The sequence below is a fragment of the Echinops telfairi genome, unplaced genomic scaffold, assembly GCF_000313985.2.
Source record: "Echinops telfairi isolate 266 unplaced genomic scaffold, ASM31398v2 ScPeMD7_1957;HRSCAF=2489, whole genome shotgun sequence".
In the NCBI taxonomy this organism is placed as follows: Eukaryota; Metazoa; Chordata; class Mammalia; order Afrosoricida; family Tenrecidae; genus Echinops; species Echinops telfairi.
In genome coordinates, this window is record NW_022105855.1 from 2,973,989 (window position 1) to 2,987,546 (window position 13,558).

General features: G+C 46.6%; 1 protein-coding gene across 3 annotated transcripts in view; it reads right to left on the reverse strand.

Annotated features, from left to right (window-relative positions):
* ETV6 (ETS variant transcription factor 6) overlaps positions 1-13,558 on the reverse strand; it is a 305,035-nt gene that overhangs the window by 166,054 nt on the left and 125,423 nt on the right. For 2 of the 3 annotated variants that reach the window (XM_004716208.2, XM_045293263.1), the window contains exon 2: positions 12,725-12,857. In XM_004716208.2, coding sequence (XP_004716265.1) covers positions 12,725-12,857 — 133 coding nt within the window. The remainder of the gene's footprint in view (positions 1-12,724; positions 12,858-13,558) is intronic. The other variant, XM_045293264.1, reaches the window with a different exon arrangement.

The window sequence follows — 13,558 nt, forward strand, 5'->3', positions numbered from 1 at the left end:
ATTAATTAATGCAGTATTAATTGTGCATGTGCTATGGAGCTGGCTGGAGGAGGAAGAAAGTAAGGCCTCTCTGTGCTGCTCAGCCAGCTCTGCACAGCCCGACACCCAGTGGATGGCACCCAGGGAAGGAGGAAAGTGCAAGCTGTTTTCTTTGGAGGGTACAGGGAAAGGCAAACATGCCTTGGATTATGGAGTGGGTTCCCGCAAATCCTACCATTTGGAGTCTAGAAGCCATTACCAGAAGCTTCACCTGTGTGTAATGTAACTCTCAGGCCAGGGGGCTATGAGAACCAGAGAGCAGCCCACCACTGAGCCGCCAGGTCCTGGGAACATGCAGAAGGACAGAGTGGCTGAGATGGCCTCCAGACTAGCCAGGCTTCGGCGCTGCCTCCCAGTCCTATTCCATAAAAGCATGAACCTGGTCTCAAGCTGGGGCAGTAGCGGGAAGCAGCCAGCAGAGTCGGGCACTGGATTTCCATATTTCCTTGCAGGTGGGTAGACATTCTCAAAAAAAAAAACAAACAAAAACACACAAAAAACCAATCACTGTTCAAGCATAGAGCCACTTCCTGCACCATCAAAATGCCACCATCTGCGTTGAGATTTGATGCCGAGCACTGGATTTCAAGGGAAGGATCATGACATGTAGTGCTGAAAGACAACACGCCACTGCTAATAGCCCTTGTTGTTTGCTTCGGGAATTCACGAGCAACAAAAGGTTTGGACCTGCTTTACAGATGAGAAACAGCAACCCTGCGACTGAATGTGAGCAGGGACACTAGTGGGTACCTGGGCCCAGATCTTGGAGGACTGACCCCCCAGAAAGGAGCTTTCTAGCCCATATGTCATCTGGGTAAACTAAGGCACCCATGGCCAGCTAAAGCTTCTCAAAGGTCGGCTTCACCAAAAGTCCCAGAAAGCCATGTGTTGTACCCTGTGAATCCAGCAATACAATCTCTGTTGAAATCCATCACAATTTCTTTTGTATAGTTTCATAATCATCTGGGAAGTAGATGATCTCTTTTGAAAAGACGGGAAACTAGGCAAAAGGAGCTCCTTTTTATGTCCAACACTTTAAAATTTGTTTATTCTGTTAAACTTTAAAACCACAATACAGTTAACAGTGGGCACACAGGATTGGATCTGACCATTTATCTTCCTCTTATAAGCTGAAAGATAATTTAGGTTATGTCTCTGACTCAGTTTACTGAAGTTTGTTTTATCTCTTTGGACCTAGGTCTTGCCAACAGATTATATAACTTTTGTATGCTTGTTTAAATTGGCCTGCTAGCTTAACGTTTCTCTTTCTAAGCAACAGCTAGCTAGAAACCCTGGTGGCATAGCAGGCTACATACTGGGCTTCTAACCGCAAGGCCAGCAGTTCGAAACCACCAGTCATATTATTGTTTATTGCACAAGGATTCTCTGGCATCTTGTGACCTTAAGCATAACTCGCCTCAGAATCAGCCCTGAGGAGAAACACAGCTCCTGTCAGCGAGCCTCACCCCAGCACAGCCACAAGAAAGAAGCCCATTTACAAAAGTAAGGCATTCCCAGAACACAACCACGTAGTTAAATCTCAACATGGCTTTTGGTAAAACGGAGCCTCGTAATCTCCTTGGTTCCTGTAATTTTTCTTAAACTAAAGATAGTCCACAACACTTGCTCTTGGTACCTTACAAAAGTAAACGGGGCAAAGAACCAAAAGATGGAAACAATCTAAATGTCTCGGCATACAAATGAATAAACACAATCTGGCCTTGGAAAAGTTTGTGGAAAAATCCCATCTTCTTTTCATGACATTTTTCCACGGACTTTTTGAATCCCTCTCGCACACATTGACATATTTTGCTAATGGTGGTGGAATAATTTGGGAAAGGACAGTGGTCATGGTTACATGACATGAGGGAGATAACCCATGTCACTGTATTATATGTGTAGAAATTACTAAATTGGCAACTGGTTTGTTTTATAGGTTTGGGCTGGAACTTAAATGGAAAGGTTTGTTACACTTCTCCTGAGAAGGCTTCACCTTCCCTGGTGGGCATTTAGTTAATGTTCATATGCTAGGAGTAAATAACTTATCTCCAGCTGAATGGGTGATTGAAGGTGCTCTCCACACAGCCATGTAGGGATAGCTTTCTTTCTAGGCATCCAATCCACCACACATCTATGGTTCCTTATCCATTATCTATAGGTGCCGTATACAGTACTGGCATCATAGAGCCCCATCTGAGGGTTAGTAGTAGGCGAGGTCTACAGAAAGGAGAAACCGAGTCTAATTTTAGAAGAATGGAGTTTAATCTACCCACCACAGATGAAGCGGCAACTACTGGGATAAGGTAAGTCATTATCCTTGGGAAATTACAGTTAGCATGTGGCTAGGGCCAGGGGTCATTTAGACCTCTCAAATCTCTTCCTACCCTTACACTCAGGAAAGGGCAGGCAAAAGAATATCCAAGAATATAAAAACTCAAAAATACAACTCACTGCCATCAAATCAATTCTGAATCATAATGAGCCTCTTTGACACCCGGCAGCTGAGAATCACAATCCACTCCGGCCACCAGTGAATTAAGCAGCATCCGAAGGGCCAGGCTAGCACTGCCACTGAAGCTGTCCGTGGCTTCCCAGTCAGAAACTCCTGGCTGTCTCGGGGACGGGCACCGCGCCCTCTGGTAAAATGGGAGAAAAGTATCTATTACTTAAGAATGGAAGCTTTATTACATTTTTATGTTTTCAGCTGAATCAATGCCTGGTGGTAAGGAAGAAAAGGTGGGGAGTAACCTAGGGAAGTGAGTTCAAACCAACATCAGATGGACTCTTGTCACGTCAACTTAGGGTGACCCTACATGCAACTGCACCCCCACAGTGACCTTTTGGGGATAGATCACTGGCCCTTTTCTCTCAAGGTGACCTCTCCCTGAGTCCATCTCTCTGTCTACCACCAACATTCAAGGTTGGGGCTAGAATATAGCTGGTCATCTCTGGGCTCACACACTCAACCGTAAGCACCAGTTGGGGTTAACCAACAGCCAGGAGATTCCCAATTTCTACTCCAGAATTTCAAGGAAAGTCAGAGCCCGGGGACCTGGAGCGACAGATGCGGGCCATGTCACTCTTCGTCCTCCCCTCCCCAGCCTCTCCTCTGGCCCGGATCAGAGCCACTTTGAGAGAGCTTGTGCCGGAGGGGCCACCTCGAGTGTATCCTGAAACCTCTGGTTTTATATATCTATAGATACAAATCTAGCTATCTTTTTTTCCTTTAAGGCATCTATAAATAGCTGCATTTACTGAAACTGCTTCCTTATCAGGAAGCGTGGAGCTAGGAATTAACGACTGCCTGCATCGGAAATTCTTTCAGACAGCGAAACCCAAAAAGGAAATTTCCCTTCCAAAGTATCCTGCCTATTCTGTTCTGCGCTGTTTTTTCTCTTCTGGCTTTTTGGGGCTGTTCATCGGAGCTCGTGGGGCAGCCACTTGTGCTGCGGGTGACGTAGAAATAAATCCTCCAAACGTTTGAATGCAGGAAAGTAAAGAGGCATCCGAAAGGAGGCTTAAGCGGGGGTAAAAGTCTTAAAACGTTCATGGCTGGCCAGCTCTGTTAGAAGTAATTACTGCTTTGTGAAGAGGCTGCCTGAGAATGAAATCTTCTTCTCCTTGTCCTGGCCTCAACTCTCTTGGTGATGTCACCACGCGTCACAGGCAGCTGTGTGAAGAGAGGCCATTTTTGGAATACTGACAAAGGCAAAGGAGGGGGGTGGCACGGTGGCGTTTAGGAGGAGGGTAGGAAGGCTGGGGAGGGAGTCTTGCAGATTCAGGCCTGTAAGTAAGCAGAGCAGGAAGAAGTTCAACACAGGAGCACAGATGCGGTGTGGGCCTCTCTGTAGCTCAATAAAAGCCCTGGGGTCGGAGTGGCCCAGAGCAGACCCCAGCTTCTAGAAATCATAAAGAGTGGTTAGAAAACACTTGGGGGAGAGAGGGAAAAAAGAGGCGCTGATACCAAGGGCTCAACTAGAAAGTAAATGTTTTTAAAAGAATGGTAACAACCTATGTACAAATATGCTTGATACAATTGAGGAATGGATTGTTCAAGAGCCCCGAATAAAATGATTTTTTAATAAATAAATAAATAAATTAGAAAACACAGCACATTTCCATTGGGGCTCAGGGAAGTCAGTCTCAGAACTTATGTGGACAGCCTTCATTTCCCTGTAACCCTACCTGGGCTTACATCCTTTCCTTCGCCAAAATGTGCTTTAAAAACGGGAAGGTCCCCACCTCATTAGGCTACCTCGGAGTCTTGAAAGCTGCAGTGATGTTTCAGTGAGGTATCGGGCCACCAAGTGCCACACGCGGTGTTTGGTTCTGTACAGAAAGGAGCTCTGGCCCCAGCCCTCGTCACCACGTACTGTCCGAAATCTAGGACAAGAGAATTCTGGAAGCCCATTCAGACCTGTCTGACCCTTTGCATTGGCGTGCTTTCTTCTCTGGGGACTCGAGGTCATCCCTTGGTGCAATCTCGGGAAACGTGAGTGCCAGGGTGCGCCCCAGCCCTCCCGGAGCTGGGTCTTCACAACCAGTAGTGTCTCTGGTTGCCGAGGTGAACTGACCCTCAGCCTGGGATCATTAGAGCACAGAGAGGCAGAAACCAAATGAATTGTGCTTCGTGCTGGAGCAAAACCAGAATGGATTGTAGTGAAGCAGAGAGAGAGAGAGAGAATCACCCTGACAGAGGATCACACAAATCAGTGGGTCAAATCACATCAATGAATTGAAACTCTGCACCCTTGTTTTCCCGGACCCCAATAGTCAGCAGGGCCTCTGATTTCAAGTCCTCCACGAGGCTCTGTCCTGTTGTTTCTTCCCAGCAAAGCCACATGGTGACGCATGAAGTGATAAAGCCTTAGACTTTCCCCATGTCGTGGGAGCCTGGATCATGCAGAAGACAAATTAGAGAAAGAAGCCCCTCCTTCACACTGAGGTGTGGCCTCTGGTGAGAAACAGAAAAAAGCACTCCAGGCTCAGGCAACCCTTGGGGCCCTTAGTTCTCCCAGTGTTCCCAGGTACTGTGAAAGGCTTACACATACTTTCAGGAAGAGCGCACCTTTTGTGTTCACCAACCTGTTTTAACTATTATTGCGTTTCAACCCTTCTAGAACCTCAGGTTAAAAACCACAGCAAATCAAAGCGCAGTGCCTGTAAAGGTTTCATGGCAGAACTAGAAGCCCTTTCTCTCCCGCTCTCAATAAACATACTCCCATGCTTCCTGTTTGCTCGCCTGGCAAACCAAGGCAGTTCCAGGACACGGTTGCAGGACCCTGTTCTGCAGATGTGGGTCTGGAGTCAGTGAGAGCAGGCTGGCAAGGTTAGGGCTGGCCCTTCTCCCCTGAGATTTCTTCCTTCCCTGGCCCCAGGCGGCCCTGCCAGTCTTTCCAGTCCTCCACAAGCACCACTTAGCACTTTGCTCCACTTATCCTGCACTTTTATCACAGGCAAACAAAAGGAAAGCTGTCACTTTCTACTTCTCATTTGTCACAAGAGAGGTGTCTTCCTTGGTGAAAGTATAGAATCTGGGTTAGTGGAATCAAACTGTCAGAGCCCCTCTGTATGAGACTCGTTGAGATGGTATAATCTATCCCCCTACTTCACACCCAAAGGAGCCCCGGTGGCACAGAGGTTAAGTACTTGGCCCATAGAAGAAAGAGACAGAAGAAAATTGTGGTGGTCAGCTTCCGCCGTGGGGGCTTTATGGGGCACTGTCCTCTAGGGTCAGAATTGACTCAAGAGCCATGGGTATCCCCTACTCAAGAAAGGCTAGCTTTTGATTTAAAAAAGGAAGAGTTAAAAGGAAGGGTTTGACCTGGAAATCACAGGGGGTTAACCACTGTGCGAAGGAGCCACGCTGAAGCTGAGCAGTCTGTTGAGTATCTCTTTAAAACACGCAGCTGAAAAATGCTTTCAACCCAACAATACCATAAATGTCCCGCTGCACTCCCGCCTGTCAGATTCTTCCCCGTACTTTCCATGAGCATTCCACTGGGAACTGGCTGGAATCCCATATTAAAAAGAGCAATAACCCAATTCCCTTGTTAGAATATTTACTTTCTTTCAGGTTTGGAAACCCAGCTGCGCTGCTTCAAGTGTGCAGTGCAGCCTCAACCACCACGGGGGCTCCACGAGGCACTTCTCAAGCAGGGAGCCTTGGAACAGGGGCAAGGGGAGGAGTGGACGGTCTCACCTGGAAAGCCCTAGTAGAGGACAAACAGCAGGTACCTGGAACCTCCACTTTCAGAGGAATCATTCCCGATGTGGGAAGCAACAGTGTCTAGGCGCGGCTCATGCAGAGCTACTTATGGTAGCTAGCTGCCATGGACTGGACATCCCAGTCACATCCTCATTCTGAAGAGAACCCGGAACCTGACAACTGATTATATTCCTAGGTCAACAGCACATGCTACTGCCCAGTATTTGAGCATTAGCCATCTCTTTCTAGCATAAGATGAGCCAACCATCTACCCAAGGGGGATATGCAAACTACTGAACAACTGACTGGCCAGTTTGATTCTTACCTTAAAGCACTGCTGTGGCCACCATCAGTGAAGACTGGCTAACTGACCGCTAAATCCACCCATCCCCAGAGGAAACATATACTAAGCACAGACTTACACAGTGGCATGTGGGAGAAGGTAAGCTCTGGAGTCAGGACAGACTGGAGGTTGAGATCTCTTAACTATGTCGGCAAACTATGTTCTCTTAAACCCTAAACTCCTTCTGTAGGACTTGGCAGCAAAATGGACAATGACCTCGCGGGTACTGTTGTGGGGATGAAAGCATGCCTGGGCTAGTCTTTACATAATGCCTGGTACAGCGTAACCCCACTGTGGTAGTTACACAATTTCATGGCAACTTGATAAATAAGAATGAAGGGGTGGAGTCTAGCCTGTCAATCAGGTCACAGCCTGGTGATCCCTCCTTGTGGGCATGGCCTTCTCATTCGGATTCTGTGACTTCCTCTCTTCCTCCCTGGAGGCGGGACACACTCTCTGCCTCACGTTCCTGTGACAAACCACAAGGAGCCGCCCACCGGCCTGTGATCTTCCTGCATTCGGCATCATTGCATGTGCTGCATAAGTCTTAAGAGGAATCCATGGAGTAATATCGGGTGCATGGGCTAATATCAAATTTATGGACTTAATCTGGATGGGCTGGGATGTTTTCTTAATATGTAATTACTCTTGGATATAAGTTCTTTCTTATATATATGAGTCTCCCTGGATTTGTTTCTCTAGTCTACCTGGACTAACACGCCCACAATAAAGGTTCACTATAAATGCATTGGTGTGTAAGGCACAGAAAAGGGTACTCAATGAGAAAACAGTCAAGAGAAAATGAGTGTTCCTATGGAAGTAACTGTAGCAAGAAGGGAGGGATGATGCCTTCGGTGAGGCTCCATAGCATTTCAAGCTAGGAGGGTGGGGAAACATTCTCTTGTCCAAGCACAGTGTTGTTTGAAAGGAAAACTGAGTTTAATGACAGACTCTCAGTTAAACAACAAGTTTATAGCAGAATTAGTTAAGAAGAGTTAAGGTCTACTAATTCTATGTTTTTGTTGGTTTTTTTTACCCTATTCTCTTAAGGAGAGACCATGCAATATCATTTAAATGGGCGGGGTGGGGGTGGGGTGGGGGGGTGTTACTATATACTATGGTTTAAAATACACACATACACAATGGTTTTTGAAACTTACACATGTCTATTAGTCTTGCAGGCATAGTTCTGCCTTTGTAAATGACTGTTATTGAAAGTTTTCCCTAGCACCACCAATCCCCATTATTCCTGTAGTGTTCAGTCACTTAAGAGTTTAATCTGCACAAGTCAATAATTCATGCATTGCAAGCTGAAAAGCTGGCCTATACCTGTATAATTTCCTTTTCTTAACAGTGTTTTAAATTCTATGACAGTGGCAAAATTAACTACACTATCGATAGAATTACCGTATTCCCCAAAGGGATGATTTATAATGTTCTCTATCATAAAAAGATAATGGTGCCTCTAAAGTGAACCAGAGACAAATAAAAGCCATAGATACATGAAAGGATTTGGGGGCTTGTACTTAATTCTACCCCAGTCTAAGAATAATTAACTTTCATAGCATGGTCCTACTTGATACTATCCCTCATGAAAAGATCACTAAAAATATAGATGTTAGTGCAAAGTGTGGTGAAGAAACCAGATGGTACCTGGCTATCAGAAAGAACAGTGTCTTAAAAACTTGTTTTAAAACAGGCAACCATCTAAGTGAGGTATTAAGTAAGTTCACATGGAAGAAGCACACCATCCTGTGATCCAAGGATTGTAAATAATAAAATCCAAAAGGCTGATCAGAGCTTAAATTCTGAACTTGTTTGCAGAAGGCTACGAATGACAGTGGAAGTCCAAAATCCATCTGCAGGCTCCACATGGATTAGTAAGACTCCAGTGACTCCCCTCTAACCACAGTCCAGAGGAGCCTTGCTATCAGACAGAGAGCACTGTACAGTCAATTAGGGCAGATGGAGTCAGCCTAAAACAAATACCTTTATCGGTTGATCTCCCTTTTAACCTATTTTAAGTTGTTTCTGTTTTTAATATTTGCTTTTTTCTTCTCAGTTGAGGTTTATCTCTGTTTTGTTTTGTTATTGGTGCGACTTTGTTTTTGTATTCTGTCTGTTTCCTGTTTGTTTTGTATAATGTTCTGCATATGAAACCCAGGATATATAAATTAATATAGTGACTGGATTAATAATTACCGAGGGGCATGGCAGGAGTGGTTGGATGGATAGGGGGAGCTAACACAACGGTGAGCATGAGAAGACAATGTTCTGAAATTGATTCTATGTAGTGATGACTACACAACTCTTCTTAATATGATCAAACAATTCAGTTGTATGATATGTGAATTGGATGTCAATAAAATGATTCCGAAAACAAAGCACCTTACACATGTAAAGGCATCCAGAGGCAAACTAGGAGTTAGAGATTCTTTAGAGGATGTCTCAAAATTTAATGAGAAGACTCTATGAAAGAAAACAGCCTGTTTGAGACAAGGGTTCACAAGTTCCCCCCGGCCCCCCACTAAAATGTAAGCTGTACCAACATTTTTTCTGTTGTGTTTATTTCTGTAACCCAGGTCCCAAGGAACTTATGTAGGAAAAAGTGTGGATATTACCTGGCTGCTGTTTCTCTCCCGGATGGTGTCACGGGGTAAGCACTGGGCTATAACCACAAGGCCAGTGGTTCAAACCCACTCTGAGGAGAAAGGTAAGACCATCTGCTCTCATAAAGAATTACAGTCTCAGCAGTTCTACTCTGTTCTATAGGGGCTCTATGAATTGACTTGTTGACCATGGTGTGGTTCCTTTTCCAGTTTTTTCTGTTTCACTGGTGTCTTGACACTTGGGTTTACAAGGACACAGAGACAACTGTGTCCGCAGTCATGAATGACCCGGCAGCTGTGCAGTCCCCATCATTTCTTTAACAAGGGAGAAGTCAGTAGGATGGGTGCATGAACATTCGCCTCCCAGCCCAGGCGAAGCAGCAATACCCAGACCACATGTTAGAGCAGGGGTAGGGGTGGTGGTGGGGCGAGGCTGTGACTGGAGATCACAGGGTGTGCAGCTCAGGGTATGGAAGAGAGAATGGGAATGAGGAGGGAGGGAGGTACATCTGGCTCCATCCGCCCACCAGTCTGCTCTTCAGCCTCACCTGCCTATATCCTACCCATGTTCTAGTGCTGCAAGGGTCAGGGTTTAGGGGTTTTCAAGCATTAAGGGGACTGAGTGGTAGAAGTGACTGGTAGAACCCGTGAGATGATGACCGTCGGTCACCCTTCAGGCCCGGAACTGAACTTACTCCCCAGCTCAGTTTCCAGCCAAAAGGAAGAGGAACAGTAACTCTGGAGAGGTGCATACTCCTGAAATGAATCCACCATTTGAAATAAGAAGGATAGGATTTGCCCAAGAACAAAGCTCAGAAGACAGGAAGGGTTAGTTAAAGTGGAGAAATGGAAATGAGAAACAAGGTGGGGAAGTGGGGTGAGGGAGGTTCCATTGTGAGAACTGCAATCAATGACAAGAAGCAAAGGGTAGGCGAAAGATTGAATGGAAAACTGATTTGCTCCGTAAACCTTCACCTAATTTGTAATAAACAGTTGAACACACAAACAAAACCATTAGGTGCTGATGAATCAATTCTGACTCACAGCAACCTGATGCACAGGAGCACGAAGCACTGCCCAGAGTGGCCACTTCCCCGCACGCGGTGTAAGGTCTGCGCCCATTGTTGCAGCCACTGTGTCAATCCAGCTCCGTGACAATCTTCCTCTTTCACAATAACCACCCACGTCAGCAGGACGAACTGGGCTTTGAACCACAAGGTCGGGTTTACACTCACCAGTTGCTCCGCAGAAGAAAGAGGAGGCTCTGCTCCTGTAAAGATTTACGGCTTCGGAAAACCACATCCTGCAGTGTCACTGTGAGTCAGAATCAACTCTCTCTGTTTGAGTTTTGTTCTCTCCTGAGAATAGACCCTGAGTCTCACATCCTTGCTTGAAAGAACATTCTGACTTCTTCGAACACAGTTTTGGGGTTTGGGGTTTGTTTTCCTTTTCTGGCAGGCAATATTCTTCATCACTCCTACAATGCAAATGCATCGGTTCTTCCTAGGTCTTCCTTATTCGCTGTCCAACTTCCAAATACCGATGAGGTGATTGAAAATATCATGGCTTGAGGTCAGGCACATGTTAATACTCAAAGCGACTTCCTTGTTCCTCAACTTTGCCATCGGTCCTGTGCAATGCCTTTGCCCAGCGCGATACACTGTTTGATCACTTGGTTGCTGCCTCCATGAGCACTAGCTGTGGATCCAAAAAAAGTGAAATCCTTGACAACTTTGATCTTTTCTCTAATTATCATGATGCCATCTATTGGTTTTGTTATGGGGCTTTAATCTTTTCATTATTATTAGTGAGTTGTAATCCATATTGAAGGCTGCAGTCCTTGATCTTTGTCAGTAATCGTTTCAAGTCCTCCTTGCTTTTAGCAAGCAAAGTTGTATCATCTGCAGATTGCAGGTTGTTAATAAGCCTTTCTCTAAACCTGATGCCAATTAATTTTCTTCCTATCGCCCTGCTTCTCAGATTATTTGCTCAGCATACACACGGAATGAGTATGGTGAAAGGATCCAACACTGGCACACGACTTTCCTGATTTTAAGCCACTTGGTATTGCATTGTTCTGTTCCTGTGGCTACCTCTTGGTCTTTGTACAGATTCTGCACGAGTACAATGAAGTGTTCTCAATGGGGTCTATAGTCTGTTATGATCCACACAGTTGAATGCCTTTGCTCATTCAATAAAACACAAGCAGATCTTGATCTGGTATTCTCTCTTTTTGGCCACGATCCATCTGACATCGACAATGATATCCCCCGTGCCAGATTCCGCTTGCATTGGGAGAAATAACAAACAAAAGGAGAGCTGCCTTCCCTTGACCACCAACAGCGAAGCGAGCAGGACCAGGTCTGTGACTCGATGCTGCCCAACGTTGTATGACGCAGACCTGTACTGGCGGGTAAGGAAAGCTGGAGAGGGGGTGGGAGTCTCGCTGCCCCCAAGACCTGACACTGTCAGGTGTCCTACCAGGACCTCCTACCACCACAGCTATTTGAATCACTGAACTACACTGAATTCTAAAATAAAAGAGCAGCCTGCATCTTCCTCCTTTTGTTCACACATCCAGTAAGCAATCGTGTGGCTTCTGAGGAGGGGTGGGTCTGGAGGGGGACAAGGACCTGACAGAAAGAGACAGCAAGCACAGCTATGGCACAACCCAAGCTGTTGGTAAGCAAAGAAGGCAGGCCACAGGACCTCTTAGTGCCCTCCATAACCTGTGTGTATGGAGGCCTCAGGATGATAGTCAAGTCACGGACTCTGGCACTGCACTGGATACCGTGCTTAGGGTGGCAATCAGGGGACTGCTTCTCCCCAGTTGCTCCAATCACCTTTATCACCTGGGCTGGGAGGCAGGGAAGGAAGACAGAAAAAGGAGAGGCCAGTGGAGGGCGGTGGCTTTGGAGACCCTGGCTAAGAGCAAGGCTGTGTGGCTCCTGAGGATCTGCCAAGTGGGCCGCTGTGGTTTCAAATCCAGGTGGCGGCAAAGGGTAAGGGCAGAGAACGGTGGAAATACTACAAACTGGCAGAAGCTGTTGAAACAAAGCAGGCCTAAGAGAGCGGGTGGGAGACAGGAGACGAGCGAAGGGGTTTCTCTACATTTAAAATAGAGGAGAGAAAAGCAGCCAGCATGGATAAAGAGACTAGGGAAGGAAGAGGGGAGCGTAAGTGTGAACTGAGAAGGACACACTTCCCTGCGCCCCCCCCCACCCCACCCAAATCACCTTCCCTATGGGGGAGTGGGAGGGGATGCTGACATATACTTACTGCACATTCCCCTCACATATATTTTTAAATATAGCCAGGGATTAAAAAGGATGCATTACAAAACAGAGGCAGCAATCTCAAGTTTTTTAAAACTCATTTTTGGGTTGAAGAGAAAGCTCCCCCAAACAGTTAGAAGGATCCATCTCAGAGCTCAGGGCCTGAAGTGGGTCAGTCAGTCAGTCAGTCCTCCGTTAGGCTACCGGTCCCTCCCTTCCCTGCCACGGCCGCCATGGAGGCAACACTCACGCAGGTGCGCTGGCAGGCGAATGGACTCTTCCTCCATCCTGAGCGCTCGAGGCACTGGAACATGAAGCGGAGTCGTGGCAGCGGCGTAACTGGGCAGCGGGCTCTCTGGAGGTGTATATGAAATGCGTTCCTGCTGTGAGAAATAAGGACAAGGGAGGGGCGGGAGAGAGGCCATGAAAACTTGCAGCCACGGTGTGAAATCGAGAGGGGCAGGGGAGCCAAAGGGCAATGAGGGGATGCAGAGCACCAACAGAGGCAGCCGGTGTGCACCCTGGCCAGAGACCTTGTACTGTTTCTACGAGTCTCAGCTGTTACCTGCAAAGTCAGCAGTTCGAAACCACCCACAGCTCCAACAAAAGAAAGACAGGGTTTTCTACTCCCGTAATAAGTTACAGTCTCGGAAACTCACAGGGTCAGTTCTATGTTGCCCTACAGGGTCACTATGAGTAGGCATCGGCTCATTTGGGACCTAGACCCTAACTCATGAAGAGTTTGAAGTGGGGCTTTCCTTTGGACACCGTCAGTAGGTACGCATCCCTGCGGTCTGTTCCAGTGGAGAGGGGAGAAAAGGGTGAGTGAATGAAAACTGTAGTCCAGGAGAATAGCAAACGGCTTAAACAACTACTGGTGGCGTGGTGGTTATACAGGCTGCGATCACCTTGGCTGGCAGTTCTAGACCACCAGCAGCTCCATAGGAGAAAGACTGGGCTTTCTTACTCCAGTAAACAGTTACAGTCTTGGAAACCCACAGAGGGTCGCTATGAGCGATCATTGACTCTATGGCAGTGAGTCTTTAATATATGTATATGTGTATACACAAAGGCAGTGAATCTA